The sequence below is a fragment of the Lepidochelys kempii genome, chromosome 3 (genome assembly GCF_965140265.1).
Source record: "Lepidochelys kempii isolate rLepKem1 chromosome 3, rLepKem1.hap2, whole genome shotgun sequence".
Classification (NCBI taxonomy): Eukaryota; Metazoa; Chordata; order Testudines; family Cheloniidae; genus Lepidochelys; species Lepidochelys kempii.
Window position 1 is genome coordinate 18,172,472 of NC_133258.1, and position 27,141 is coordinate 18,199,612.

Below are 27,141 nucleotides of genomic sequence, written 5' to 3' on the forward strand. Positions count from 1 at the left end.
TATAACACTTATCTGGAGATAGTGGTAGGCAAGGTAATACATTTAACTTCACAAGTTAAGGGCAACTGCATAACTCAGACAAATGGTGCGGACAAGCTAACCCTAATAAATATGTATATACTACCAGAGGGGGTATCTGAAGAGCCAGTAAAGGTACAGTATAATTTTTTATACATAGTGTACTTGTAAGTTGGTCATGCTATTAGCATTCAGCACCAAAAAAATTGTGATTTACCGAGGATTTTTGCTTCCTACTGTTACTGAATGTGCACACCTTCCCAAAAATGTATTCCTTTCCTGAGGTAACATATCATGCCATTATAAACCTTCAAGATTTATCTTTGACCAAGTCTGCAGCCAACAACCCCAAGACTCTGTTTCTAATACACGTGTAGCAAATGAGAAGCTTTTAATTCTAAATCAGATAGGGGGAACTCAGATTCTGAAATGGCTTACAATTTGTGCATAACCTAGAGTCATTTGCTCTCTTTTTACCTCCACAATCCCATCTTTTATTCATCTTCACATTTAAAATTGCATGGGGATAGTTTCTACTTTAAAGAGGTATTTATGAGAATGGAGGAAAGTGGTTTCTCAGATTATTTTTACCTGAGCTCTTAGTGCAGCGTCCTTCTTAATCCATTTTATCACTGTTTCGTACACCAGCTCTTCTGCTTTGGTGTTCAGGCTGTCATTGGACATGTAGGAAATGAAGTCATCTTTGGAGATATTAAGGATCTCCTCTTGATTGGCCACCTCTGGGAAAATTTGTAGGGCATATGCTTTGGCCATGTTGTATAGTTCACTGCACTGCATAGCTTCAGCCATGGCTAATATTCCTAAGCAGTTGCTGGCAGTCAATTGTTTTTCTAAAAGGAGCAAATAAAGTATAAATGAATGAATAAAAATGGCATTATTTCACTGATAAATAGATGCTATGAATGTAAATAACTCTGGTTCACTTTGAATAGCACCCAGGTTATTCCAAAGAGTCACCATTAGAAGAAAAAAGTCTACCAAATGCAGTTTCTTTAGATCTGCATTTTTAAATCTTGAACTGGGTGGAGGGTATTTTCTTGGCTTGTTTTTTGGTGTGTACTCTAGTGGTGTGGTTGGGAGAAACTGTTGACATAACCTTATTACTAAGGACCTCCTCTCTAGTAGGACTCAAGTAGTGAGACCACTGCTAGATCTACTGCCTACCATGTTCCTTTAAGAAACAGCAGAGAAGTAAACCCTAGTGCAGGTGCTTTAAGAATACACTCAAACAGCTCTCAGGACATTTTTGAGGATCCTACAATTGCTTCATGATAATTTATGTCCTGCTTAGCTACTAAGCCACTTCAAATAGTAATAAAAAAATTTCCCCACAGGAACTTTGTTATTGTCGAATATGATGACATTTCTTATGCAAAACACAGATTATACTAATGGTTTCTGTTAAATGTTGTGTAGTGGTGTTTCAAAGCAAATCATGCACAAAGGAGACAGCATTATCTGCTTCCTGGCAAACCAGTAACTGCACAGTGTGTGGTAGTATGTTAAGGATGATCTATGCTGTACACTTCACTGTCCTTTTTGCTTTCCAGCTACTTTGGACAAAAAAAAAAACACGAATAGGAAATTTGTGCAAGAGGGGCTAACAGGTTATTGGGTCTCAGCTTTACTAGCAAAGCCATTAGCAGAATACATTTTATTAAGATTCAAAGCAGAAAGCCTCAAAAAGTATGTCTACACTGCAAAGAAAAACCCATGGCACCAAGGTCATGGCTTGCAGGGCTCAGGCTGTGATACTAAAAATAGCACTGTAGATGTTCCTGCTTAGGCTGGATCCTGGGCTCCAAGACTCTGTCCCCCTTGCTGGGTTTCAGAAAATATTACAAATATTCCAAAAATGCAGCACTCTTATTCTGGAATAGAGTGTGCATACATGGAGTTAATCAGCAATAGCTTCTCAGCATTAAACTCACACCTTGCCTAACTTTGGATTAACTTTAATGGGTAGACAAGCCCACATATACAAACAAACCTGTTTAAAACTAGATGGATAAAGTAAGGAGGTGATAGAAATCTAAATTCTTATCACCACCAGTACTTGGAAAACTAAAGCCAAAAAGCAAATCTGACACTGGAGTCACATCAATCTTGTAATTTTTAAAAGAAATGCCCCAGCCAGACCACCAGGGCATAGCCCTGTACACATCTTTCATTCTGCACAATGGAAAACATCTGGTGGAATAAACCTTTACTCATATGAGAGCAGACATCCTACTTCAACCCCTTTGCAAGAGGGGTTTTTAGTTCTCAGATGTCTGTTTTTCAGGTAACAGACTTGGATATGGGACAACTGCACTGGCTGCAGCTGATCTTCTCTGAATGGGGGATGATGATCAAATATCTGTGCTGACTTTTCTAGATCTGATCCTGGTATTTTACCTATCTTTAATCCCTTGTAGATGTAGACAGATGTTTCTGAGTGGCCCAGTCTTTCCTTTTTCAGAAGGACCAGAGGGTAGTGTTACATAGTTACTGCTCTTCCCTGAGAAACCTTTTTGTGGCATGCCAAGGGCTCTATTTCATTATCCTTTCCCATATGTACATAAGGCCATCAAGAAGGTTTGTGAAGAGATGTGGGCTGCAATATATTCAGCAGGCTGATGACACTTCATAAATTCTAACATGGCTGGTACAGTGGAACAAATGACTCGGTAAGAGCTCGGATGTAGGCTAGCTGGATGCAGTTCAACTGGGGTAAGACTGAAATAATGTTAGTAGTCTGGGGGAAGCAGTTGGCAAAAATTACCTCAGCATCTTTAATTGAAAGGATTCACCAACTACTTGCATCCATAGTTCATCATATAGGTGTCTAACTAGATCTTGAGATACTTCTGGATGCCTAGGCAACAAAGAAAGGCTGGAGAACACTTTGCTCCATCTATGATTGAATAAGAGAGTGCACCATTTTCCTTCTGATGCAGATCTTGCTACAATTATATATGCCTTTGTCACCTCAAGACTAGACTTGAATTGCACTCTACATGGGGCTTCACCCCTAGATTATTCAATTACTAAGCAGAGAGCACATTACACCAGTGCTCCAGGATAGCTTCCAACAGATTTCTGGGTGGAATTTAATGATGTCAGTTTTGACTGATGAATTCCTAAATCGTCTGAGACCTGGTTAAATACAAGATCACCTCTCTAACCCTTGCCAGACTGTTGCAACTGAGATCAATGGAGGCACCTGAGCTGGCAGGGATTTCTCTACTTATGCTCTGACTTTGGAATTCATTCCCTATGTTGATCTGCCAGAGTCTGTATTTGTTAACCTTCCAGGCACGCTGCAAAGTCCATCTTTTATCCCAAGTATCTGAGGATGGAGTAGATGCCTGAGCAGGGATATAGGCAGAGATTGGTAGTATGCATGAAAGATTACTTGGCAGAACTGTGGTACCAATGTAACAGGAGTTCAATAATTAGTGTGAGATCCCATCTGTTTGTGTTGAATATTGTCTTTTTAATTTAGGGAGGATGAAGCATATGAGTTAGGCTTTACTAAAATCAGCACAAACACACCTCTCTGTTACAGGCTGTGAGCCATTTAGTTAATGGGAGTCCATTCTTGCTGGTTCATACAAGCCTCTAGTGGCATATTGTCTGGTCATATCTATAAGCTTCCTGGATGTAAATTATCCTCCAAAAGACCACAAGGCCCTTGTGAGGGTCTCACTTTCCCATCTTCAAACTGTCTGGTGCCTCAGTTTCCTCACTGGCTGGGTGATCTGGTTCTCTAGCTGACCCCAAAATTCCCCATCTGGAGTAGACGAAAACAATCCAAAACACCTTCTTGGGCAGGGTCTGGGTGGACCTCTCTTCTTGCAGGGCTCCCAAATGCTCCTCTCACTGCTTCCTCCCATGCTTCTTTTGGAAGCTTGTTCTTCTCTCAGAACAAATCAGAGATTCTGCTCTTCCCTAGATGCCTCCTTGATAGACAGACCCCCAGCAGGTCCCACCATCTCTCTCAGACTGAGGAAAGGGAGGCCCTCCATACTCAACATGCTTTGTGATCAGCCTACTGTTCCAGACTGTACTTAAGTCCCAGAATCCCTCTGTTTAGTTCACTCCTGTGACAAGAAGCCCTCTCCTCACAGACCACAAATGTGATACTGATAGATCTCCTGAATTCTGGTTTGGTTCACATGCCCCAAACCTTTTTCTTCCCTGGGTGCACAGACTAACCAAACCAGGGTGGCTTTTACGAGTTGTTTTTAATCCAGATTCCTCTGCAACATTGAAACAAAACAAGAAACACATCCTTTCTCTTTGTTCATGCACCAGAATACTTGTTCATGCACTAGGCACTGTAAGAAAAGTCTTTAATCGTTGTTATCATCAACCACTAGCAAACACAACACAGGAAATATACTTTGTGCTTGAAGCCATTATGTCCAAAAGGGAGGGCAATTTTCCAATTCTGCAGATTCAGTTGGCTTCTCCTGGGGGATAATTACAAATCCCAGGTCTTTGAGATAACTGGGAGTTGCTAACTGGTTGTATCCAACTTCAGCTAGGATGCCTATTAGCTAGCTCCATATATGCAATGATATACACGTCCTTAGGCTCTGGGGTGCTCCTATAACTAATACCTGAAATTTTTATTGTAGATCTAGGATCACAAATAAGGCTGAAGGGAAGGTGATCCATGCTAGACTTTGACTGGGAATGGCAAAGGTTCAATTCAACAGGGCATCAAAGTAACACACTGAAGAATTGTAGGAAAAGAGCCCAGTAGATCAGTTAATTTGCTTGTTGCACTTGCCTTGGTGACACACGGTTTGGATTTGTCAAAATCTATTACTGTACTACTGGTACCTGTTTCTGTACCAAGGAAGAGCTTATGTGCTATAATATGGTTCTTTTATTGCTAGATTCTTTAGAGAATAAGGATCTGCTGGGGGAAAAAAACATGAAGCCATAAGACGGGAGGAAGAGGGGGAAGTGCTGTGGATATTCCACGACATTTCTGACCAGTTGTAGCATTTAGCCAGCCATCATCTGGAACCTACTATAACTTGTAGGCTTTGTTGCATCAGTCAGAACATAACTGGAAACTGTTGGCATTGTGCATTCTGTTGACAAAAGCAGAATGCTAAGTGTAGAACAAAGAGCGAGAAAAAAGCTAGAGATAGCCATGGGAGTGAACAGTTAAGAAATGTGATTGTTGACTGGGGTCCATTTCCCTGTCTGACAAATTCAGAGGGAGGTAACTAGCATCTAGATCAGTGAATCCTACTGGGACATTTAAAAAGCTATTTTTGTGCTATGATATACTTGGTTCATGCGTTGCCCAAAACAAAATACTTTTCCTAAACATTTATATGGCAAAGACTCTGCTATATCTGAAGCTCAATTCAGTCAAAGCTATAAATTCATTCTCCAAAGGAATTGTATGAATTCTCCAAATGAAAGTCTAAAACTCTGGTGACTCCCCATATATCACTAAACTTATAGCCAACTCTCCTAGTTCATACCACAACATGGTTCACTGAATTCAAATATTAAATATTGGAAAAGGGAAATCTCGCATTGATTTAGTAAAATAAATGTATTTTGTTTTTTTGGCTGAATCTTTCTTTAGTGATATTGTATTTAAATACATCTACTGATCATAAGAACAAAAGAATGGCCATACTGGGTCAGATCAAAGGTCCATCAAGCCCAGTAGCCTGTCCTCTGACAGTGGCCAATGGCAGGTGCCCCAAAGGGAATGAACAAACAGGTTATCATCAAGTGATCCATGCCCTGTCACCCAATCCAAGCTTCTTGCAAACAGAGGGCAGGGACACCATTCCTGCCCATCCTGGAGTCATTGAAAGCTGGGGTCATTGAAAGCTGTAAGATATATTCATTCATGCTGGAGGTCAGCTACAGAAAAGTAATATCAGTGCAAGAACCTATACTCAAGGTTCACAAAGGACATATCGGAACTAAGAGACACAGTTTTCAAACTACCACAGCACACTCATTTTAAAGCAAGCATTTTACATTTTTAAACAAGTGACAACAAAAATTATTGAAAGAGGGAGCTTGCAATAATGGCCTGATTCATTACTGCACTGCTCCAGTTTTACTCTTGTGTAGCCCCACTGCAGTCAGTTAGGCCAGCATAGCACTGGGTAGTAACACAGTGATGAACCAAACCAAGGTTGGAGTTTGATTTTTGAAAATGTATAACATTTTCTAAATGCTCATCTTCAAGACTCTGTAATCCTGATGTCAGTTTACAATGACAAACTCTTGAGCTGACTCCAGGTTCACGTGGGACAGAGGTAAACTTTGGTTCCAAAGGAATGACGTGTTGCAATGAGGAAGAGTTAAGAGATATGTTTTAGGGACGGGGAGAACAAGGGCGTAAAAAAAAGTCTTGATATAGTGTGTATTGAAAGCAATACAAGATCTGGGTCAAGCTTTATATTAATAAGATTCCATTTATAAATGGTTTATACAGGGTTAACAAAACATTAATAGATCTTATAAGCAGGTCACAGAAATGAGTACCATGTGTTATAGGTAGATAGGGGCATACCAGTACAAGGTGTTATAGATGGTTATAAGGCATGGTTATAAGTAACCTATTTTCCTGTTGGGACTCTATATCAACATACAACCATTGGCTAGAATATCTATTAATAATTTATTAATGGAACCTTAATATAAAAGTGTGTGACCATTCTACCTGCTGTGGTTAAGATGGATCTCATTTACAAGACCTTGGAGAGTGCCAGAACTATTACTTCAGTGGCCACAAGGATATTTCACCTGACCCTTAGAATCTGTTTTTCAGGGATGCAGGAAAATGGCAGACCCTGACCCTTTCTATGAATTAATGGGGAGTACATATTCACCTATTGTTATAACACACCTAGTTTGGCATAGTTTCTATAATCTACTGTAATGACCATATGAATGGGACATGCATGTGCATTTTAGCACTCAGTGTCTGCATAAAGTGCAACCTTTGTCAAATTAAATGGGATACTGATACCAAAAACAAAAAATCTATCCAAGATGAGAATGCAGTTGAATTTTTTTCTTCAGCTGCACAAACAACTTTACTGACTATAAATCAGTTTAGTGCTGCAGCAGTGGGAACATTTTAAGTTCAGAGCTCAGTCCAAACAAATGAAGTTCTATTTTGTTTCAAATAACATTTAATCTTGAATTTCCTAGTAGAGCTACAAGATTAAAAAAACATCCTAAGGACTATAAACTAACAAGATGGAGTGGGGATGACACTTACCTAGAAATGACACACAGACTTTACAGAAAGTATGAAACTGGAACTTGCTGGCAGCCTCCAGAAGAGTTTTTGCATTGGCAGAATCTATGATCAAAGAACCTGTATAAACAAACTCCAGTAGTAATTCCAGGACTTCTGCAGTGAGGTTTGACATGGCCAATTCCAGCTTCTCCCCGCCTCTGCTACTGTCTCGTGGTGACCTGGTAACAGCAGACAATGACATTCTTACAGGACATTACGCTATCCCCCTTTTGTTGTTGTTTACCAATTAGCGAGGGCTAGAAAATCGATACATTAACTTTCTCCATATTTTTTAAGGAATTGAAGAGTATTGTATTTTAAAATAACTGAACTTAAAGACTTTAACTGGATCTGGAAGAGAAGAGTCTTAAAGCAAGTTTTACAAAAAAAAAAAATCAGTTTATTGCTACTCTGCATTTTCATGCAAAAGAAGGTTGCAAAAAAAAAAAAAAGGAAGAAAGAAAGAAAGAAAGAAAAAGAAAAGAATGAGCCAACATTAATGAGAATGAGGACCAGGATTAGCTTTCAAAGGGAAACAATACATTTTAACATTCAGAGTTAACATCTCATCTTTTGTGCATAATATAACATAGTAAGGCAAAAACACTCCTAAATTTCAAGAGAAAGGTCACCTAGTTTTTCAAGAGCATATCCTCATCCAGTACATGGAATGATATTTTAAATGTCATGTGCATTTAGGGATCTATTTAAGGACCTTTTCTGTCAGCCATAATAATAGTAAGATTTTAAAAACTGTTGGGGTTTCTTTTTTGACTCCTCAATGAATGTTAATGTAACAATATATATGTTTTTGTTCTAAAAATATATTGTTCCCTTGTAGGCACTAAAAAAGAAGCCCCTCATGGCATTGCTTTGAAAACTGAATACAAGACAAGATAGACAGACAAAATGGTTAGAGCAAAGAAGGGAGGGAGGTGGGAAAACAATAACCAGCTCTGCCACAGGAAGCCAGCAGCCATCCTCTAGGAAGTTTCATGACTGTGGCCTACGATTTTTCCTGCATAAAGTGCTAAACAATTTGGGGATCAAAATATCTCCTGCATTTGAAGTGTGCATTAGTGCTTGTGAAACTATGGGACAAAAAATAATAGTAATATATTAAAATAAGGGCCCAGTTCCTAATGCATGGTTGGCTGGTGTAGCTGCAACACTAAGGACAGGTAACACCTGAAAGACAAAAATGATCATAAATTTGGTAACGTCAAGAATGGGGGGAAAATCTGTTAAAGTAAGAAAATAAACTCCTTTAGTGGTTAGAGCCATTCAGCATCTTCTTACAGAAACATTAATTTCTCCAAATGACCAGACAATCAAAGTCCACTCACTCCATCACTGCTACAGTTCTCGTGAAAACCACTGGATGACCAGCACCAATGTGCATCATAGAGACCACTGAACTCTTCATAATAAATGGTCATGTTACTATCCACTGGCCAGGGCCAGCTTTAAATACAAGCAAGAATCACTTCTACAACAGCTTGGGAGCCTACATGTTCAAGGTTCCCAATGCTGTGAAGAAGCTTATGGTCAGATATCCCCTTCTAGCCCTGGAACCAGAGGACAAAGTCTACAAGGCCAGATAGTCTCCCCCTCTCCCCACAAACACACATACAAAAATCCCCAAAGCAAGTTGGGGGATCTCTAAATCTGAGGCAGCCCTGTCACTTTTTTTAATACCTCTGAGTTAGACAATGGCTTCAGGTAGTAGAATAAGCCATATTTAGGTCCTGACCCTACAAAAGCTTATGTATGTGAATAGACCTATTTAATACAATGGTATTGATAATGAGTAAAATTAAGCACATGCGTAAGTCTATGCAGGATTGGAGTCTTAAATTTGCTTCGTATTTCTAGTTAAAGTACTTATAGGCCTCAATTACCACAAATATTCAGCACCTCACAATCTTTTTAGCCTCACAACACCCTGGCCAGGGAGCAAAATACTACTCTCCTCATTTTACAGATGGGGAACTGAACTACAGAGGGTACATCTACACATGTCTCCCAGACCAGGTCAACAGACTTGGGCTAACAGGCTCGTGCTAGCCCTCTACAAATAGCTGTAGAGACAGCACGTTGAAGATGCAGCTCAGGCTGGAGCTCAGGCTCTGAACCGCACCCCTCGCCCGAGGCTTCAGAGCCTGAGCTCCAGTCTGAACTGCAACTTGGAAAGCACTGTGTATACAACACAGTTATTTTTAGAGCACTAACGCAAGCCCTGCTCGCCTGTCTGTTGACCCAGACTGTGAGGCTCACTCCAAAATACTGTGTAGATATTCCCAGAGAAACTAAATGACTTGCCCAAGGCCATGCAGGAAATCTGTGTCAGAGCAGGAAATTAAATCCACATCTCCCAAGTCCGTGGCTAGTGCCCTAAACACTGGGTCATCCCTTGTGGAGACATAGCCTGTGGGCCATGCCATAGTCCAAAAGCAGATACACAAGCATGTACGTTAAGCAGGTTGCTTATACTGCCCAACATGCACACATTGTACTAAACCCAGACTTTTTAACAGGTGTGCTATATGCTCTCAGAACGGTCATGCATGTAAGCAGCATTTTGCTCAAGCTACAATTCCTCTTGGGACGAGATAAAGAAGTAAAGATTGGTTGAGCCCTGAGAGGTAGCCCAAAATACAGTCCCCCTCTCACAATCCCTTGTACCTAATCTCTAGGTCTGTACAGATAGGGAACCTACCTAATGGAGGAGCAAGAGAACCTTTGACCACAAGGTACTTCGGATGCTATGTATCAAAGTGATTCCATGGTATCTGATGTATCTTGCGGTAAAAAGTTCTCTTGCTCTACCATTAATTGCTTCAAATAACACTTTGACATGAGTTCATCAGGCAGGTCTTGTTAATGTTATTCAATGTTTGGGCATAGATGCTCACATTTTTACAGGTATTTAGGTATTGGTGTGCTAAGCAGGGCAACACCTAACTGATTTAGGAGCCTAAATTTAATTTTCAAAAAGGGATTTAGGCATTTAGGAGTCTAAATCTCATTGACCATTGATGTAATTCAGACTCGTAAGTGCCTAAATCCCTTTTGGAAAAGAGATTTAGGCTCCTAAATCACTTAGGCATTACTGCACCTAAATACCTTTAATATTCTGGGCCAGAGCACTCAGTAATTTAAATGGGATTTTATGGCATTCGGTAATGGCAGGATTGAGTCCTTGCATGATAGGTAGGCCTGTAGCAAGCAAATATTTGTCTACGGTATTAATTCCATTTGTGCTGGCAAATGTCGTGCGGGTGAGTGCATACATGGACATGGTAATAAAGCTCTTCAGGTGACTAATCATGAGCAGTTTCCGACTGTGAATGCAGCAGTGAACAGGACAGATGGTGCAAAACCAGTAGCCTGCCACTGACATTAGAATAAAGAAAATACCAATTTAAGCAATGACTCCAGCCTGTCATCTTTAGAATAATTAAGTTATAATCTCTTTTCCTTTGTAATACACCAAGCAATAAATGGCTGCTGCAATTGATTAAATACCAAAACAAAGCTAAGGTGTTCAATGAATCACAAAAGCCACTTATGGAAAGTATAATACAGAGCAATAGAGATTATTCACATTTCACAACCAGCCAGAAATGGAAACTGAATTGTGTCCGTTTCTGCCTCTGATGCTTTGAAAGTGGCGTGTTGTGGTGCTTGGGGTTTTTAAATGATGTACCCACCAGGGGCACAGCTTAGAGCAGTGGTGGGCAACCTGCGGCCCATCAGGGTAATCTGCTGGCGGGCTGAGAGACAGTGGCCCAGCCAATAAGAGCTGCGGGAACGGCGAACTGTGGCCACTGGGAGCTGCAGGGGGCTGTGCCAGTGGACAGTCAACGTAAACAAAATGTCTCGCAGCCCGCCAGTGGATTACCCTGATGGGCCGCAGGTTTCCCACCACTGTTTTAGAGGCATCACTTACTTGGGATGCATACTGAAAACATGCCTGGTTCAGCCAACAAAGTAAAAGAAGAAGCCTGCATGGCTTCCATGCTGATGACCTGGCTCTGTAGATTTACTTGGCCTGGAAACCAGATGGATTATTGGCTAAAGCAGGTCCTAAGGGATCAACAGTGAGTTTTCAAAGAAACAGAGAAACAGAAACGTGTGTGGAAACAGACTTATGACTGGAGACATCACAGAGAGCATTAGTGTGGTTTGAAACAGGATTCTGGAGTCTGATTTACTGAAATGGTTTTATAATAGAATTTTTCTTAGGTATTTCCTTTCTAACTCTGAGGTATTATATAATGATATTCTTAAAGTGGTTCCTGTGTTTCTTATTTTATATGCAGCAGGATATAAAGATCCTCTATGCATCTAGCAGACTTCATAAATGTACAAAAATGGACCATATTCTCCTCTCAGTTATACCGGTGCAACCCCAGTGAAGTCAGAAAGTTGCACAAGTCTAACCAAGAGAAGAATTTAGCCCTGCTGTAAGTGCTTACACAGTTGACCAAGTGAAAAAATGTATGTGCATATATATACACTTGTGCACAAGGGGTCTGATCCTGCATGACTGAAATCAATGGGAGTTTTGTCACTCACTTCAGTGGGTGCAAGAGGAGACCCTAACGGTCTAACATTGTTCTCAGAGAGGTCAACAGCAAAACTTCTATTAGGGAGAATTTGGCTGTAAGTAAAAAAAGTGCGCACAAACACATGCACACACAGTACATGTTAATGGAAGCTCATTACAGATATAAATAAGAACATGCACATACACCATCCATTTTGGACATCTGACAGACTGTCTCCTTAGCATTTTATTCTAGCTTGAAGCTGGGTAACGTAAGTTTTAGGTCCATGGACATAGTTAAACAAGGCACATTTTGCTGTTTGCTCTGTGAACTCTAAAGTTTAAATAGAATAATGTCATTTTATGGGCCTTCTAATCATTGCTCATATTATAAAGGTCAAACATTTCACATTGTGACAGAAAATCAATAACTTTCCTAACAGCCACTGGGGGCAAAAAGTTTTGCTTCTAAAGAATAATGTGTAATAAACAATTTTAGACCTTACTTTATCATTGCTGCAATCTCTGGGAACAGCTCGAGTAAAGAGCTGGTAATTCCTGATATAAAAACTCATTAAAATTAGGAAGTGATTTAGAACAGGACTTTAAAAAGATGTATCTTGGGCTAAGCAGCAAAAAGGTTAGATTAGGTCTACATTTAAACAAGCTAAGAGAGTTCTTTTGCAGCTTAACTATATGGTAGCTGTCAGAGAATTTTTTCAGATTTACAAATCATATAGCCTCCAGTGGGGTGATTGGTAGACCTAAATAATGTGAAAACAAAATTTAATGAAGAGATAAGCAAACCACATATTAGTTCTGCATCGATAGTGCAGTTACTAAATAAACAAAGCAACTTTTTACTGTTTGGGATAAGTGGATCTACCTAAATAAAGCCAGGGTCCTTGGGCATGCTCTGTCCACTTAGCTCAGCTACAACTTTCAATGTAATAACTTAAGCTGGAGAGGTCATAGGCACAGGGAGACTTTTAAAGCAAAGAACATCTCAGTTATAAACTGGAACCCAAAGAACAAAGTTACTGGCCCTTTCATTGAGTTAATCTATATAGGGAAGCTAATAGAGATGCACACCAGTAAAATAGGATTAATATTAGAAGGGGGAAAAATCCTTGCTTGCAATGTTCAGGATTGTGTTCTGGAAAATTTTTACACACACACACACACACACACACACACACACACACACACACACCCTCCTCTGAATTCTTGGTATTAATTTGTCCTTGAAATACATTTCCTGAGATCCAGCTCACATGAACATCAGCACTAGTGTTTCATGCTTAGTACAGACATAACTAAGTTTTCTTCATCATCTCTTGAATAAAGTTTAATACATATATATATATACACATATATAAATTCTATTCATGAGATAATGCACTTGGTGTATTATATAAAATAACTTCATTACATCATTTTTATCAAGATGTTCTTTTTAACATAACCCTTCTGTGATGCAATACAAAAAATTTTATAATGAGATGCTTTGAGTGTCCAAGCTTCATTTAGACTCCAGCTGAAGTACCCTTATAGACGGAGTTCTCCTATTTCACTTCATCAATTTACAGACAATGATACTGCTGCTTCTAACTGGCTTGAAACACTGTTTTGATTGACTAATGGTCTGATTGTCTCTTAGAGTTGTCTACAGTCTTACTCAGTTTCACTTCAAATGTGAAAAGCTACCTATGAGCCGTGTAGAAACCAGTTTTCTCACGGTTTACAAGCTATAGTCAATAAAAGTCAAAGCAAATTCAGTGAGACAAGGTGGGTGAGATAATATTTTTTATTGGACTAATCTCACCCACCTTGCCTCTCTAATATTCTAGGACCAACACGGCTACAACAACACTGCATAAAACAAATTCAGAATATTCAAAATGGAGCTGCCTGCAAGGAATGCACATGAATAATACAAAATGCTTTATGTAAATGTATGTTTCTGACTAGGAACAGTTGGTTCCCACACTGCCTCAGCATGCTGTATGTGAACAGGGAGACTAATAGACCTTTCAGTGACATCTCTTCACGTCTGAAGCAGTAGGAGTACATGAGGTGCAACCTCAAAGGCATGTCATACATCACAGCGTCGCCCTATGAAAACGGGCACCAAATAAAAGATTAACCCTAAAAATAAAGGCATTTTTGGTATAGTGCATCTGAATATCTTCCTCCGCGCTACCCCCCAGCAGTTAGAGTCTGCCTCTTTCTTTGTTTCTATCCAGGGCCCATCACAATGCAACAAACAAACAAAATTTAAGCAACCAACAAAATTAAATTGGTATCTATCAGATAGATTCAGCTATTGTGGGCATCTTTGATTTCCCTATTGATTATTATCCTGCACATCTTGGCCACTTGGAATTTACTGGCAATAGATTCATAGATTCATAGATATTTAGGTCAGAAGGGACCATTATGATCATCTAGTCTGACCTCCTGCACAATGCAGGCCACAGAACTTCACCCACCACTCCTAAAAAAGACCTCACACCTATATCTGTGCTATTGAAGTCCTCAAATTGTAGTTTGAAGACCTCAAGGAGCAGAGAATCCTCCAGCAAGTGACCCATGCCCCATGCTACAGAGGAAGGCGAAAAACCTCCAGGGCCTTCCAATCTGCCCTGGAGGAAAATTCCTTCCCGACCCCAAATATGGCGATCAGCTAAACCCTGAGCATATGGGCAAGATTCATCAGCCAGATACTACAGAAAATTCTTTCCCGGGTAACTTGGATCTTACCCCATCTAAAAACCCATCACAGGCCATTGGGCCTATTTACCATGAATATTTAATTACCAAAACCATGTTATCCCATCATACCATCTCCTCCATAAACTTATCGAGTTTAATCTTAAAGCAAGATAGATCTTTTGCCCCCACTACTTCCCTCGGAAGGCTATTCCAAAACTTCACTCCTCTGATGGTTAGAAACCTTCGTCTAATTTCTAATCTAAATTTCCTAGTGGCCAGTTTATATCCATTTGTTCTTGTGTCCACATTGGTACTGAGTTTAAATAATTCCTCTCCCTCTCTGGTATTTATCCCTCTGATATATTTATAGAGAGCAATCATATCTCCCCTCAACCTTCTTTTAGTTAGGCTAAACAAGCCAAGCTCCCTGAGTCTCCTTTCATAAGACAAGTTTTCCATTCCTCGGATCATCCTAGTAGCCCTTCTCTGTACCTGTTCCAGTTTGAATTCATCCTTCTTAAACATGGGAGACCAGAACTGCACACAGTATTCCAGGTGAGGTCTCACCAGTGCCTTATATAACGGTACTAAAACCTCCTTATCCCTACTGGAAATACCTCTCCTGATGCATCCCAAGACGACATTAGCTTTTTTCACAGCCATATCACATTGGCAGCTCATAGTCAACCTATGATCAACCAATACTCCAAGGTCCTTTTCCTCCTCCGTTACTTCTAGTTGATGCGTCCCTAGCTTATAACTAAAATTCTTGTTATTAATCCCTAAATGCATGACCTTACACTTCTCACTATTAAATTTCATCCTATTCCTATTACTCCAGTTTACAAGGTCATCCAGATCCTCCTGTAGGGTATCCCTGTCCTTCTCTAAATTAGCAATACCTCCCAGCTTTGTGAACTCAGATATCCCTGTACTTGATACCTCTATGGCTTGTGCTAAAGGAGATTTCTGTTAACTTAATAGGGCTTGTGGCCCAAAAACTAATGAGCAGTTTTGATTCTATCCAGAGGGCAGTGGAACATGCATACTATTCTTTACAACATATGTTGACACCTGCATCCGAGAGCCATGGTATTGCCCCCCTGATGCCATTGATGTGGCTGGAAGTTGCACACACAGACCGAGTATACGGCCCTTAGGATTGCTATTTTCTATATCCAGCTACCTAATGAACTTCCAGCTTCTACACCACCTCCTAAATGTACTGTGACATTCTGTTCTTAATGGTTTTGGTTTCATAGTGAGGGACATAATTAACATAAGAGCAAATATTTGTGTTCTCATTTCACTAGAGCAAAACATTTGCTACCTATGCCAATGGGATAAAAAAAATCAGAAATTAAATTGCTTCATTCCCTGGACACTTTGTTTGGGTCTAAAGGAAACAGGAAATCCAAGATTAGAATATGAGATGAAGCAGTTAAACCAAGAACAGCTACTTCTTTTTATCTCTGTCAAATTGTTTTGATTACCAAATCGAGAACACTAGACTGGGATTGGCAGCTTCTCATGAGGCTGAAGAGTGTTAGTTATGTGCTCATTAAAAACTTTTGTTCAAGTCTACACAATTTAGGCGGAATATCTTGTTTACTGTGGTACATAATCCTGGAGGTACTGAAACTCTAGGCAAATAAGAACAAAGTGCAGCATTACTGCATCCTAAATGTCCACTGTTTGACTTTTCATCAAAGTTATTAAATGGTTCAAAGTCACGTCTGTTTATCTTGGGATAAACAAAAAAGAAGCTTAATGACATCTGTAGCTTACCTCTAGCTAAGTAGAGAACAGATATTGTACTCTGCATGGAAAGCAATGTTTCATGCCTAAGGACTTGATTTACAATTCTGTATAATTATAGGCTTATCATGAGATACAAATGTACAGATACACAAACATAACAACATGGATTTACACAAAACAGACCCCAAGATGTATGTACACACTGTGGTCACACGTTATTTACTGAGTTACTAGAGTTTATACAGCTGCAAGATAATCAGTCATGTAAATGATGACAGCAAGAGACATTTATAGAGAAACATCATTGCAATACACGTGCCATAAGGCGGTGAATGTTCTATTAAATAGGATTTTTTTAAAAATAAATTATACCCTAGCATGGCTTCTCTTTTGGAATTATTTTATCGGTATCAAAATCTACTAACTTGCAAATCTCTGCCTTCTTTACGCTATCTCAGAGATAAATATTATCTGGAGCCTCAGCTACTGTCCATCTGTCTCATGAGACAAGAAAAACACGTACTGTAATGATGCTACAGCGTGATTAGGGTAAAGAACTAGCAAAATCAAGAGATTCAATAGATTAGTGTTTGAACACAGCCTTGCAAATTCATCATGAAAGTTTACCTGACCACGCACAAAATCTACTTGTCCACCCTTTACCATGACATTGCTGCAGATAATGTTATTACTTGCTCCAGGCGAATAGAATTTGGCAAGGCTGGTTTAGCATACCAAGGGCCAAATGCTCTCAGTTTGCAGCTGTTCAATCTCCAGTAAAGTCAGTGGAGTTCCATGGGTGTAAACTTGTTTGTGTATCAGGCATTTTCTCCTAATGCACCATCCACAAATCAGACAAATGATAATTTTAGACCAAGACAAACTTTAGACCAAGACAAACTATAGGATTAACAACAAATGCTTTTGTTAACAAGAGACATGGCCAGAACAAAACAAAAAACAAACAAAAGAAGCAAATCTCAAATATGCTTTTAAGGCTATTCAAAGATGGAACACGATCTAATTGCTCTCTACAGACTGCTTCAAAAAAGCAAGGCCAGGATCAGTTGAAGGGTGTAATGCTATAGTAGCTGAGATCACAGACTGAAATACACATGCACCTCACTGCTGAGACTTGAGAAAGAAAATAGACAATCTTCAAGAGGTCAGCTTAAACAAGTGGCAAGAGAATGAGCCAATGGGCCTTGGAAGAGCAACATTTGCTGTCTCTGAACTCTTTTGCTAGGGACTGGGGACAATGAGTCCCTCTAAGGATCTACTTGTGGAGTAATGAAAAACTGGGCCACAGTATTAAGAGTCTGGGCACCAACATACTTGCAAAAGCCTCCTTTGAACAGAAAACAGCAAAATATATTGTGGAACAAAAATTTTGCTTTGGGGATTTTAGATGAAGGAAGAAGAATTAAAAATAAATTTAATGACTGACAACAGTTAATTCTTGAAAAACTAAAGGTTCCCCTCATCCCACTCAGACCTGATCTCTTCTGATCATATTTACTGCACAATAATAAAACAGCTTAGCACAAAGTTGGCATTATACAAATAATAAATCTCTTTCACTGGATGTGGTGAAATTTACACAAGTGTTTATGTAGGTATATCTAAGGCTCCCTTTCAACACTGGGGGAATAATTAAATATTTATTTATTAATTATTACTATTATGTATTTATATTAAGGTAGTAGCCCCAAGGTCCTAATTGGGATTTCAAGTATTAAAATGAATTTTGCAAGGTGCTAGCTCTTTGTCACTCAGATATAGGGTCTTGTGGTTACATTTTTGTAATATAGTTAAGGCTTGTCTACATGGGGACATTCAGGAGAGTTAATCTGAATTAACTAAATGTGTGAATTTAAAGTGAATTAGTTAAACTGCATTAGATCCTTGTGTGGGCACTCTAATTCAAAATTAAAGTGGCCTTAATTCGGTTTAGCTTAATTCACTTTTCTGAGTGTCCCTGTAGAGGCAAACCCTTAGAAGAGGCATGTACCACTTAAAAAAAATATATGTGAAAGATATTATACCACGTAACAGGTAGTGTGGTTTTCACGTATCTCCTATTATTGGTACTGGGGATTTGTTACCTATAGAAAACCTTCAAGAACTGCTCTGCACATTTTGCCCATCAGTGTTTAGTGCAACAGGAACAAAGGATTTGCCAAAAGCTGATCATATCATTAACATAAATTCAGTATCCTAATCCAGCAGTGGCCAATACCAGATGTTAAAGAAAGGCAAAAATAAATAAATAAATCCCACATCATAATGTACTTTTGCAGTGTTGTAAACACAGGTGGGATAGGCAGGGTCAGAGTCATCTTTGATCCTGTACAGCTACCTGATAGCATCCTGAACCATCATATTTGATTATTTTCGTTTTAGGGCAAGACAAGCTTTTGGAGGTGGCCAAAAACAACAGCGTTGAAGAGCCTGGCTCCGGACCCTGGCCTGTGCAGTTTTTGCCTATTTGTCTTTGATCCATTTAGCTTTAATTTGCTCTTGTAACATAACTCTTCCCCTTTGCCTGTAAATTGCAAGTACATAACACAGTCAAGCTCAGACTGGGCCCTGAGATGCAAGTAAATATAGCTAGGTCACGCGAATCAGCGTCTTCCGAGCGGCTGCATGACAGCAGCATGGCTCGCAGATAAGTCTAGCCAGAGCGAGGGCAAGGGAGTGATTAGTCTGTCATTTCTTGGATAAGATTTGTAGTTCTGTCTAGAAATTACGAGAGTGAGAAGCCCTTGCCTCCCAAAGAGAGAGAGGAGGCTGAAGTTAAGTGATTCTGCTTGGTACCTCTGCAAGCTGGAACTGTCCTGAGGCAGATGCTTAATTCCCATGCCATAGCCTGAACTTCAAAATGGACCTGCCCTGTCTCACTTGCCAGGTTTTGTCTTTCAAAATAGAATGAATTTATCTGCCTGTCAATGCAGAGCAAGCATCCAGAACAAGCCTGTCACCCCACCAATCCACGGCTGCATTTGCTTGGCTAAATACAGTGATGCTGAAACTTCCGCTCTGGACTCTGTGTCAATTCCTAGGCCCTTTGGTTCAGAAGCACAGTTAAATATTTGTAACCTGCAGTTCGTTTATATTGAAGCACGTGAATTTCTGCTCAGTGAAAACATGTTTTTCAGAGCCTGGCAGCTGCATAGTATCAAACCCTAGCGGCCAGCTGTGACATTAGGGTGTGACTGTTGCTGCCGCTTAACAAAATACAAGCGGCAGGAGAACAGCAATGACAAAAAAGGCTGCCACTTATAGGAGCATAAATCTACTTCCCATGGCAGTATTTCAAGCCCAACCTACTGTAGTTATGAGCTACCTGTTTAAGAGGAAAGGCATCTATAGCATTACTTGCACCTTCACAGCAAAGGAACAGTACACTTTGTACTTTCCAATAAACCTCCCTTTTTCATAGGCACCTGTCAAGGTTCCTTCCCCACTCTGAACTCTAGGGTACAGATGTGAGGACCTGCAAGAAAACCCCCTAAGCTTATTTTTACCAGCTTAGGTTAAAACTTCCCCAAGGTACAAACTATTTTACCTTTTCCCCTTGGACTTTATTGCTGCCACCATCAAGCGTCTAACAAATATATAACAGGGAAAGAGCCTACTTGGAAACATCTTTCCCGCCAAAATCCTCCCAAACCCTACACCCCCTTTCCTGGGGAAGGCTTGATAAAAATCCTCACCAATTTGCCTAAGTGAACACAGACCCAAACCCTTGGATCTTAAGAATAATGAAAAAGCAATCAGGTTCTTAAAAGAAGAATTTTAATTGAAGAAAAAGTAAAAGAATCACCTCTGTAAAATCAGGATGGTAAATACCTTACAGGGTAATCAGATTCAAAACATAAAGAATCCCTCTAGACAAACCCTTAAGTTACAAAAAGACACAAAAACAGGAATATACATTCCATTCAGCACAGCTTATTTTATCAGCCATTTAAACAAAACAGAATCTAGCGCATATCTAGCTAGATTACTTACTAAGTTCTAAGACTCCATTCCTTTTCTGTTCCTGGCAAAAGCCTCACACAGACAGAGAGAACCTTTGTTTCTCCCACACTCCAGCTTTTAAAGTATCTTGTCTCCTCATAGGTCATTTTGGTCAGGTGCCAGCGAGGTTATCCTAGCTTCTTAACCCTTTACAGGTGAAAGGGTTTTTCCTCTGGCCAGGAGGGATTTTAAAGGTGTTTACCCTTCCCTTTATATTTATGACAGCCCCATAAATGGTTTAACAGAAGTGACTGATGATATCCCTCTATGTACAGTACATCTCTGATTGCACCTGAAAAACGTATCTGATTTTCAAGACTTTTTCCTCCTCTTTCAAAAAAAAGATGCAGGGATTTACTTTTACAAATGTTTTATCTTTACAGGGAAGCTGAAAGAGATAGCTGCAGATATGATCCTGACTCTCAACTGGGGTTAAAAGCAAAAGCTCTTGATAAGAAGCAAAACAGGAAGGGGTTGCTAAGAGTGGATTTTTCTTTCACCTGCTATTTCTCATTTTTGGCTTCTCATGATGTAAATACAAACCAGACAGTCTGTTTTCCAGACACCTGAAAGCTTTTGCAGTTTTGTCAGACTGTTTCAGATGGAGAGGGGCAGATTTCTCCATCTTGCACCAAATTCTGCCTTCTTTTACAAAATCCTGAGTAACTCCCATGACTTCAATGAAGTCACACTGAATTTACAAGGGTGCAAGGGAAAGCAGAATTTGGCCCTAATAGTCCAAACTTCTCTACCTCACCAGCCTTAGCACCCAAGTCCCAGGTACAAAAAGAGGACCTGCTACCCCATTTTAGAAAAACAAAACAATAGAGAAAAGAAGTAGGCTATCCTGGAAAAACAATCTGGTCGTGAACTAAAGTTACTTTGCTCCTTTGGAAAAGAAAGAGGACCAGAGTTATGCCAGATTATGTTCCATCAAAATTCTTGGCTTTGTGATCTAATCTCCTGCTGTGTGTATTTTATGCTGTACGCTACTGGAATTAGCCAGCCCTCGGTGCTACAAAGTTAAGAGCATCATTAAAAGCAAATCTTGAACAGTTAAAAGGTACAGAATACTACTTGAACTTCTCTGTACTGCTGCCTCACAAAGAAATACAACTCTGAGGTTTGCTTATAAGAGTCAGTATTTGGGCCTAGAAAGGGATTTTAAGCCAAGAACTTCCTATCAATGTGAATTTGATAAGGATTCCAGGGCTCGACATTTAGAAAAAAAAATCAAATTAAAAAGCTCCAGTGAAGTTGACTTTGCTCTAGAAATATCAGACATTCCATTTATATGGCAGCTGTATTTGTCTACTTAGGATGCAGTTTGAAAACATTATACCACATCATGGGATTTTCCATTCCTTTCTTCCAGACACACATAATCAAAACAAAGAAACATACACACAATCAAAACAAGGAATTATAGTTACAAATGGAGCTGCAAAATCTGGTTCTGGAATGTGGACAACCTTGCCAAAATTGGGAGGGGAGGGATGCGTGGGTATGGGGTTTTGGTTTGGCCTATTATAGAGATGGAGCCCAAAGGAAAAATTAAGATTTGGATTTTGAATCATGCCCTCTATCCCCCCATAAAAATATATGGGGTGGGGTGGGGGGGCAAAGTTGGAGGGAGGGCTGTTTGGATTTTGGTCTATATCTAGTCATATAGAGATGATCACAGATGTATCTGACATATACACACATATAGCATACACATACGGGTTGAGCCAGAGCCACAAAACTCAGATTCAGATTCTGGTCTGGATTTCAACTCCAATTCCATAATTGGAAAGAATTCAGCTTGGGGTATCTGTTAGGGACCAACTCCAATGTACACATACAAGACATGTGGATATTATTTAGGTTACAGGGGATCCTCCTGTTTCTCCACCTCTCACTCTTGTTTAACATTCACTCCCCCTCAAGGTTGTCTGCTGCAGTAACCTCCTGTTGGCCAAGTCTGAATCTTGAGTAATGCCACCTGATTAGCCAGAGGACTCCCTCCAACAAGGGCTGAACATGCTGTCTATCTTATCCCCAGCTCTGGGAGCAAGTGTAAGATCAGGTCATGAAATACATCTCTCTCACAAGGGAAGTTCTAAACATTAACCAAAAGAGTCACCAAGAAAAAAAATCCTTACAAATTTAACATAAAGAGTAGTAAGTCTGTTCCAAGAATTTGATGTTTAAGAAAGCTACAAAGTAAAGGGACATAAGAATGCTAGCAATATAATTAGGCCTGCCAACTGTGCTTTGTTTGAGGGCACATACATCTCACCCAATCCTTCTGCTTTGCCTGTCTGCTTCATTCTTGTGAGCATGGAGGGTACAAGAAACCTGGAGCAGACACATTTCAATATGCTGCCTGTTTGCAGGAATGAACCATATAGGTATAGCAGCAGGATGGGGCAAGAATGTCAGACAGTGAAGAAGCCCAATTCATTGACTTGTTATTGTTGGGTTGTTCAGCATAGGAGTCTTTTTCTTTTTAATATGGGCTGAAAGCACAACTTGGGCTTGGTCCGGTGCACTCTGGCTTTGGCCCAATCAAGCATATAAGCATGTGTTTAATTGTAAGTACATTGTCAATGGGACTACTCATGTACTTAAGTGCTTTGGTGGAGGGGGGCTAGAGGGCTCAGCACCGGACAGGACCAAGCCATTTTTAATAAACAACAGATCTTCTAGGATCAGGCGAACAATATGTTTTTATTTGAAAATATAAATATTTTAATGGTATATAAATAAATTAATGTTTGTTTTAAAATGTATATTCAGTTTTGGGTCAGTCAAATCTGACTGTGTCTTTTTCATTACAATGCGGTACACTGAGTCTGAATGTTGAATTTATCCTTTAAAGACATTGTTGTAATAGGCCTTAATTATTTTCTAACATTCCCTTTTTACTCATTTGGGGCATCATTTGCTATTTTAGATATCTTCAGATACTCACCCACAACACCCAGTGGTATCAGAGGCAGATAATCAGATGTGTTAGGACAGTAGTTTGTCCATAGTACAGGACATATGATGCAAGTACACTGAAAGGTATTTTGCAAACATGTATACACATGGGGACATGCAGACACATACCTAGAGCATCTTTATGGGGATGATACTGTTCCCACTGAAGTCAGGGACCAAATTCTTGTTGACTTCAGCTGGAGTGGAATCAGATCTTATATCTATTGTACCACTGAACTCAGTGTCCTTTATATAAATATTTAGGAAATACAAAGATATTTACTTATTCTTCAGCCACTAAATCCAACTGTGTATGTTTTTATTTTTATGATAATAGAAAGAGTGCAATATAAATCACATTAAACTTTAAGTGTGATCTGCGATTCATCTTTCCTCAAAGGAGCTGTTAGCAACATGTGACCATTATCAAAAGAACATTCTAAACATGCTATATTTATAAATATACTACCATTGTGAACTATCATGATTTTATATTACTAAGGGCATGCTCCCACAAGGTGCTGATTGCCTCTTGCAAGTTAAGTGTCCTCAACTCCCATTAACTTCCATGGGGTCACTCGAAGGATTGGGCTTTCCAGTGTAGTTCCCTGAAAAGTGAGTCTTTAAAATGGTACCTCAGAGCCCCAGGTTTAAGGTCTGTCTAAGACACTAGCACAAATATGCACACTCAGCAGGTGAACATTTATTTTTTCCTATTTTCCCCACCAGACAGCCTGAAAACTCAACCTGCCATCAAGCTGGGTTCCTCCCTATTCAAATGTCATCACCAGTAATAGAAGTATTGTTGCCTTGGATACACCTGTGTAGTAGCCCCATAAGCATTCATCAAGGTTACATGAGTGAAAGTGAGGCCATATATTGGGGCTGAACTGGTCTAACTGAGGTCAGAATTTGACCTGAGAACTCTTTACTACTGCTGCCAATGTGTGAGAAGGAAAAGAACACAAGTTGACTTTCAAATTCCCGGTTTGAGTTTTCAGAGCCTGCAGTTCAGGGGCAATAAACCCCCACCTTTTTCAGTTGGAAACTGAGTGAGTCTGAGGTGAGTCAGAGAGACAAGTGTGGAACTCCAGGATTCCACTTTCGCAGAGTCACTTTTCAGAGGAGAACTGCATTTAAGTCTTTTTTTTTTTAAACGATTGCTCTGATAAATCAGCATTCAGTCTATGGTTCATCTCCATTCGACAACTAAATTACAATCCTCCCCAGATTCTCGCTAGAAATAGATGGTGCCTGATGACTTTTGTAGATGAACTAATGTCTTCACAGTCAAATCCAAATGACACTCCTTGGCCAGTCAATTACTGGGTTTCTATAAATGATGCCTAAGATCTCCTTTCCCTGTAGACGGCATACCTTATCTCTGTGAGAGGCATATACTGTAGCCTTAACTAGCAAGTGATAATGAGCAGACAGGAGAAAAAGGACGGAAAAGAGATCTATCATAGCTAGAGCTAGCAATCATTAGGTTTACAGAGGGAAAATAACAAGCTACCAGGCCAACATATCTTTTATGAATAATTGATAAGGCAGTCAAGCACAATTAGATCATAGTACTGTAATATATATGCACAATTAGAAAAACAGCTTTGTGCAAAAGGACATAATACATTGAAAAGGAGATACCAGCCAATATGCCATCCTGAAATAAAATACCGTCACTATTGTGTTAGTTGGCAAAATTTAAATACAGAATTTGAAAGCAAGCAAAATGTTCTGTAATTCCATTTTTTAGCACAGTCCAGGCTCAGTCTGCTTAGGAAAATACTGCAAGGCAAAATCAGCAGCTGCATTAATTTGCTGATGATTGAGAGAAAAATGAAAGTTATCCTGGTGGTGGTTTTTTTACCCTCCCTTCTTGCTACTCTGACTTACTAATAATATGAAAGTACCAATTTATTCCTATCGAGTATATGAAGCATACAAATTGAAAAATCAATGTAATGGAAAAAAAAGATTATCATGCACTGTTTAGAATCAATCTGCTAGAAACTGAGAGGGGGGAAATGCAAAGGCAGAGACATGAGGTTTAGAAATGTACATATTACATTTACTCTAAGCTAAAGCAGTGTTTGCTTAAGAAAAACTCCTCGTAGTCTAACATGCAGACTGAGTTATATTTTTATCTAACATTGTCTTTCCAATTTTTCCTATGAAAATTTGTCAATTGACTTTTTGCCTTTAAAAGGCCCCAAATAATATTTTTTTATAAATATTAACCCCCCTTTCTCCTAAGTGCCACATGTGACATAGCATGTGACAAAGATTTCAGGGCTGAAGGGGTTAATATTGTCTAAATACTTTATTGGTATGACGTTTCAGCATCATTCACAGGAAAGCTTATGGCTTACTGTAGCCTGAAGGATAAAGTTTTGTAATATGTAATGGAATCCCTTTAGAATACTGATAGCAATAGTTCTATCGTGTGGTCTGGATCACTACTAATAGTTCTGTTTTAAGCTTTGAATTCTTAGTGATGGAACACTTTCTTCAGCCAAAATAGGCCATTACTGATCAGAAATAATTACACTGTACAAGTCAGATGTGTAACAAATGGATCTGAGTCTCAGTTTGAAAATACATTCAAAGGTGGTGGAAAGAATGGCTACTGGCTCTGTGACAGGAGATTCAATCTTCATAAACCTGCAAGAGAGGGGAAGAAAAAAGCGACACAAATGCGCCCTACAAAAGAACAGACCAGATCACAGCTGGAAGGAAGGCAAACCTTTTAATCAGGTCCTTGAAATACAAGCTGCAGGAAGCTAGAACATTTTGGTGGACTTCAAACTCTTTGCCTTCAACAATAATTTTCAGGTCTGTAAACTCTTTCGCTCTGCGTTGCTGGTTCAACTCCTTCAACATTTCTGCAGAACAGAGAAGACAGACAGTGCCAGGGTTCCCATTAAGAGTTTTTATTTATTTTTTTTCTTGTAAAGAAGTAGAGAAATAGGAAACACTTGATATTGTTTGTTGGCAAGACTGGCTCAACACTGACAGTCAAAGAAATAATAAACAAACTTCATATTAAAAAAAATAAGCAGGAACCAGTAGGTCTAAATAATTTAAAAAAATCCTAAACTCGTAAGGGTTAAAAACAAAAATTTAAAAATTTGAGCGTCAGAAAATCAGACACATAGATAACACATTATCACAGAAAAGTTAAATATAATTTGTTATAAGAGAATGTGAGAACTACATAATTTTTCTCCAAATGCAAATATCTTTTGAATGTTTTGGAATAATACTAAGTAAAAACATGGCATTTTGATGTAATATGAACTGGATATGTGTCAAAAGAATAAAACCAAACCCTGCAAAAACAGCATATCCTAAACTCAAACATACCAAGAATGTGTGAAACTTCTCAGTCAACAAAATACAATAGTATTAATTATAAGTATTATGTTATACTACATTGTATTAAAGTTTAACAGGATTATCAATGCAGCTCTTAAAATACCTTTAAACATAGGTGACAATGGAATATGTTAAAAGATTATCTTAACAGCATTCTTATGATTAAAAAAATCACACAGAGAGAGTAAATTATTGGCTTTTTTACTATTTCCAATTTTTTTACACGCAGAAGATTTTCACCATTTCAGTATTTTTAATCTGTAGCCTTTGACAGCTTCATTTACAGCAACCATTGACTTTCGCACATCACAGGAGATTCACAATGACAAAAATAACCTCTGAAAGTATTTCTGTCCTGCAGTAAGCACCTACCTCGCATGATGCCTCCTCTCACACAGCCTCTCGGTACTGAGAGAATGAAATA

At 39.2% G+C, this 27,141-nt stretch overlaps 1 protein-coding gene across 20 annotated transcripts in view; it reads right to left on the bottom strand.

The window, feature by feature from the left end:
- The window catches only part of KLHL29 (kelch like family member 29), a 601,492-nt gene that overhangs the window by 73,983 nt on the left and 500,368 nt on the right, over window positions 1-27,141 (bottom strand). For all 20 annotated transcript variants that reach the window (XM_073335871.1, XM_073335864.1, XM_073335869.1 and 17 more), the window contains 3 exons: window positions 26,086-26,224; window positions 7,301-7,500; window positions 610-869 (listed from right to left, as the gene is read on the bottom strand). In XM_073335871.1, the coding sequence (XP_073191972.1) occupies window positions 610-869; window positions 7,301-7,500; window positions 26,086-26,224 (599 nt within the window). The remainder of the gene's footprint in view (window positions 1-609; window positions 870-7,300; window positions 7,501-26,085; window positions 26,225-27,141) is intronic.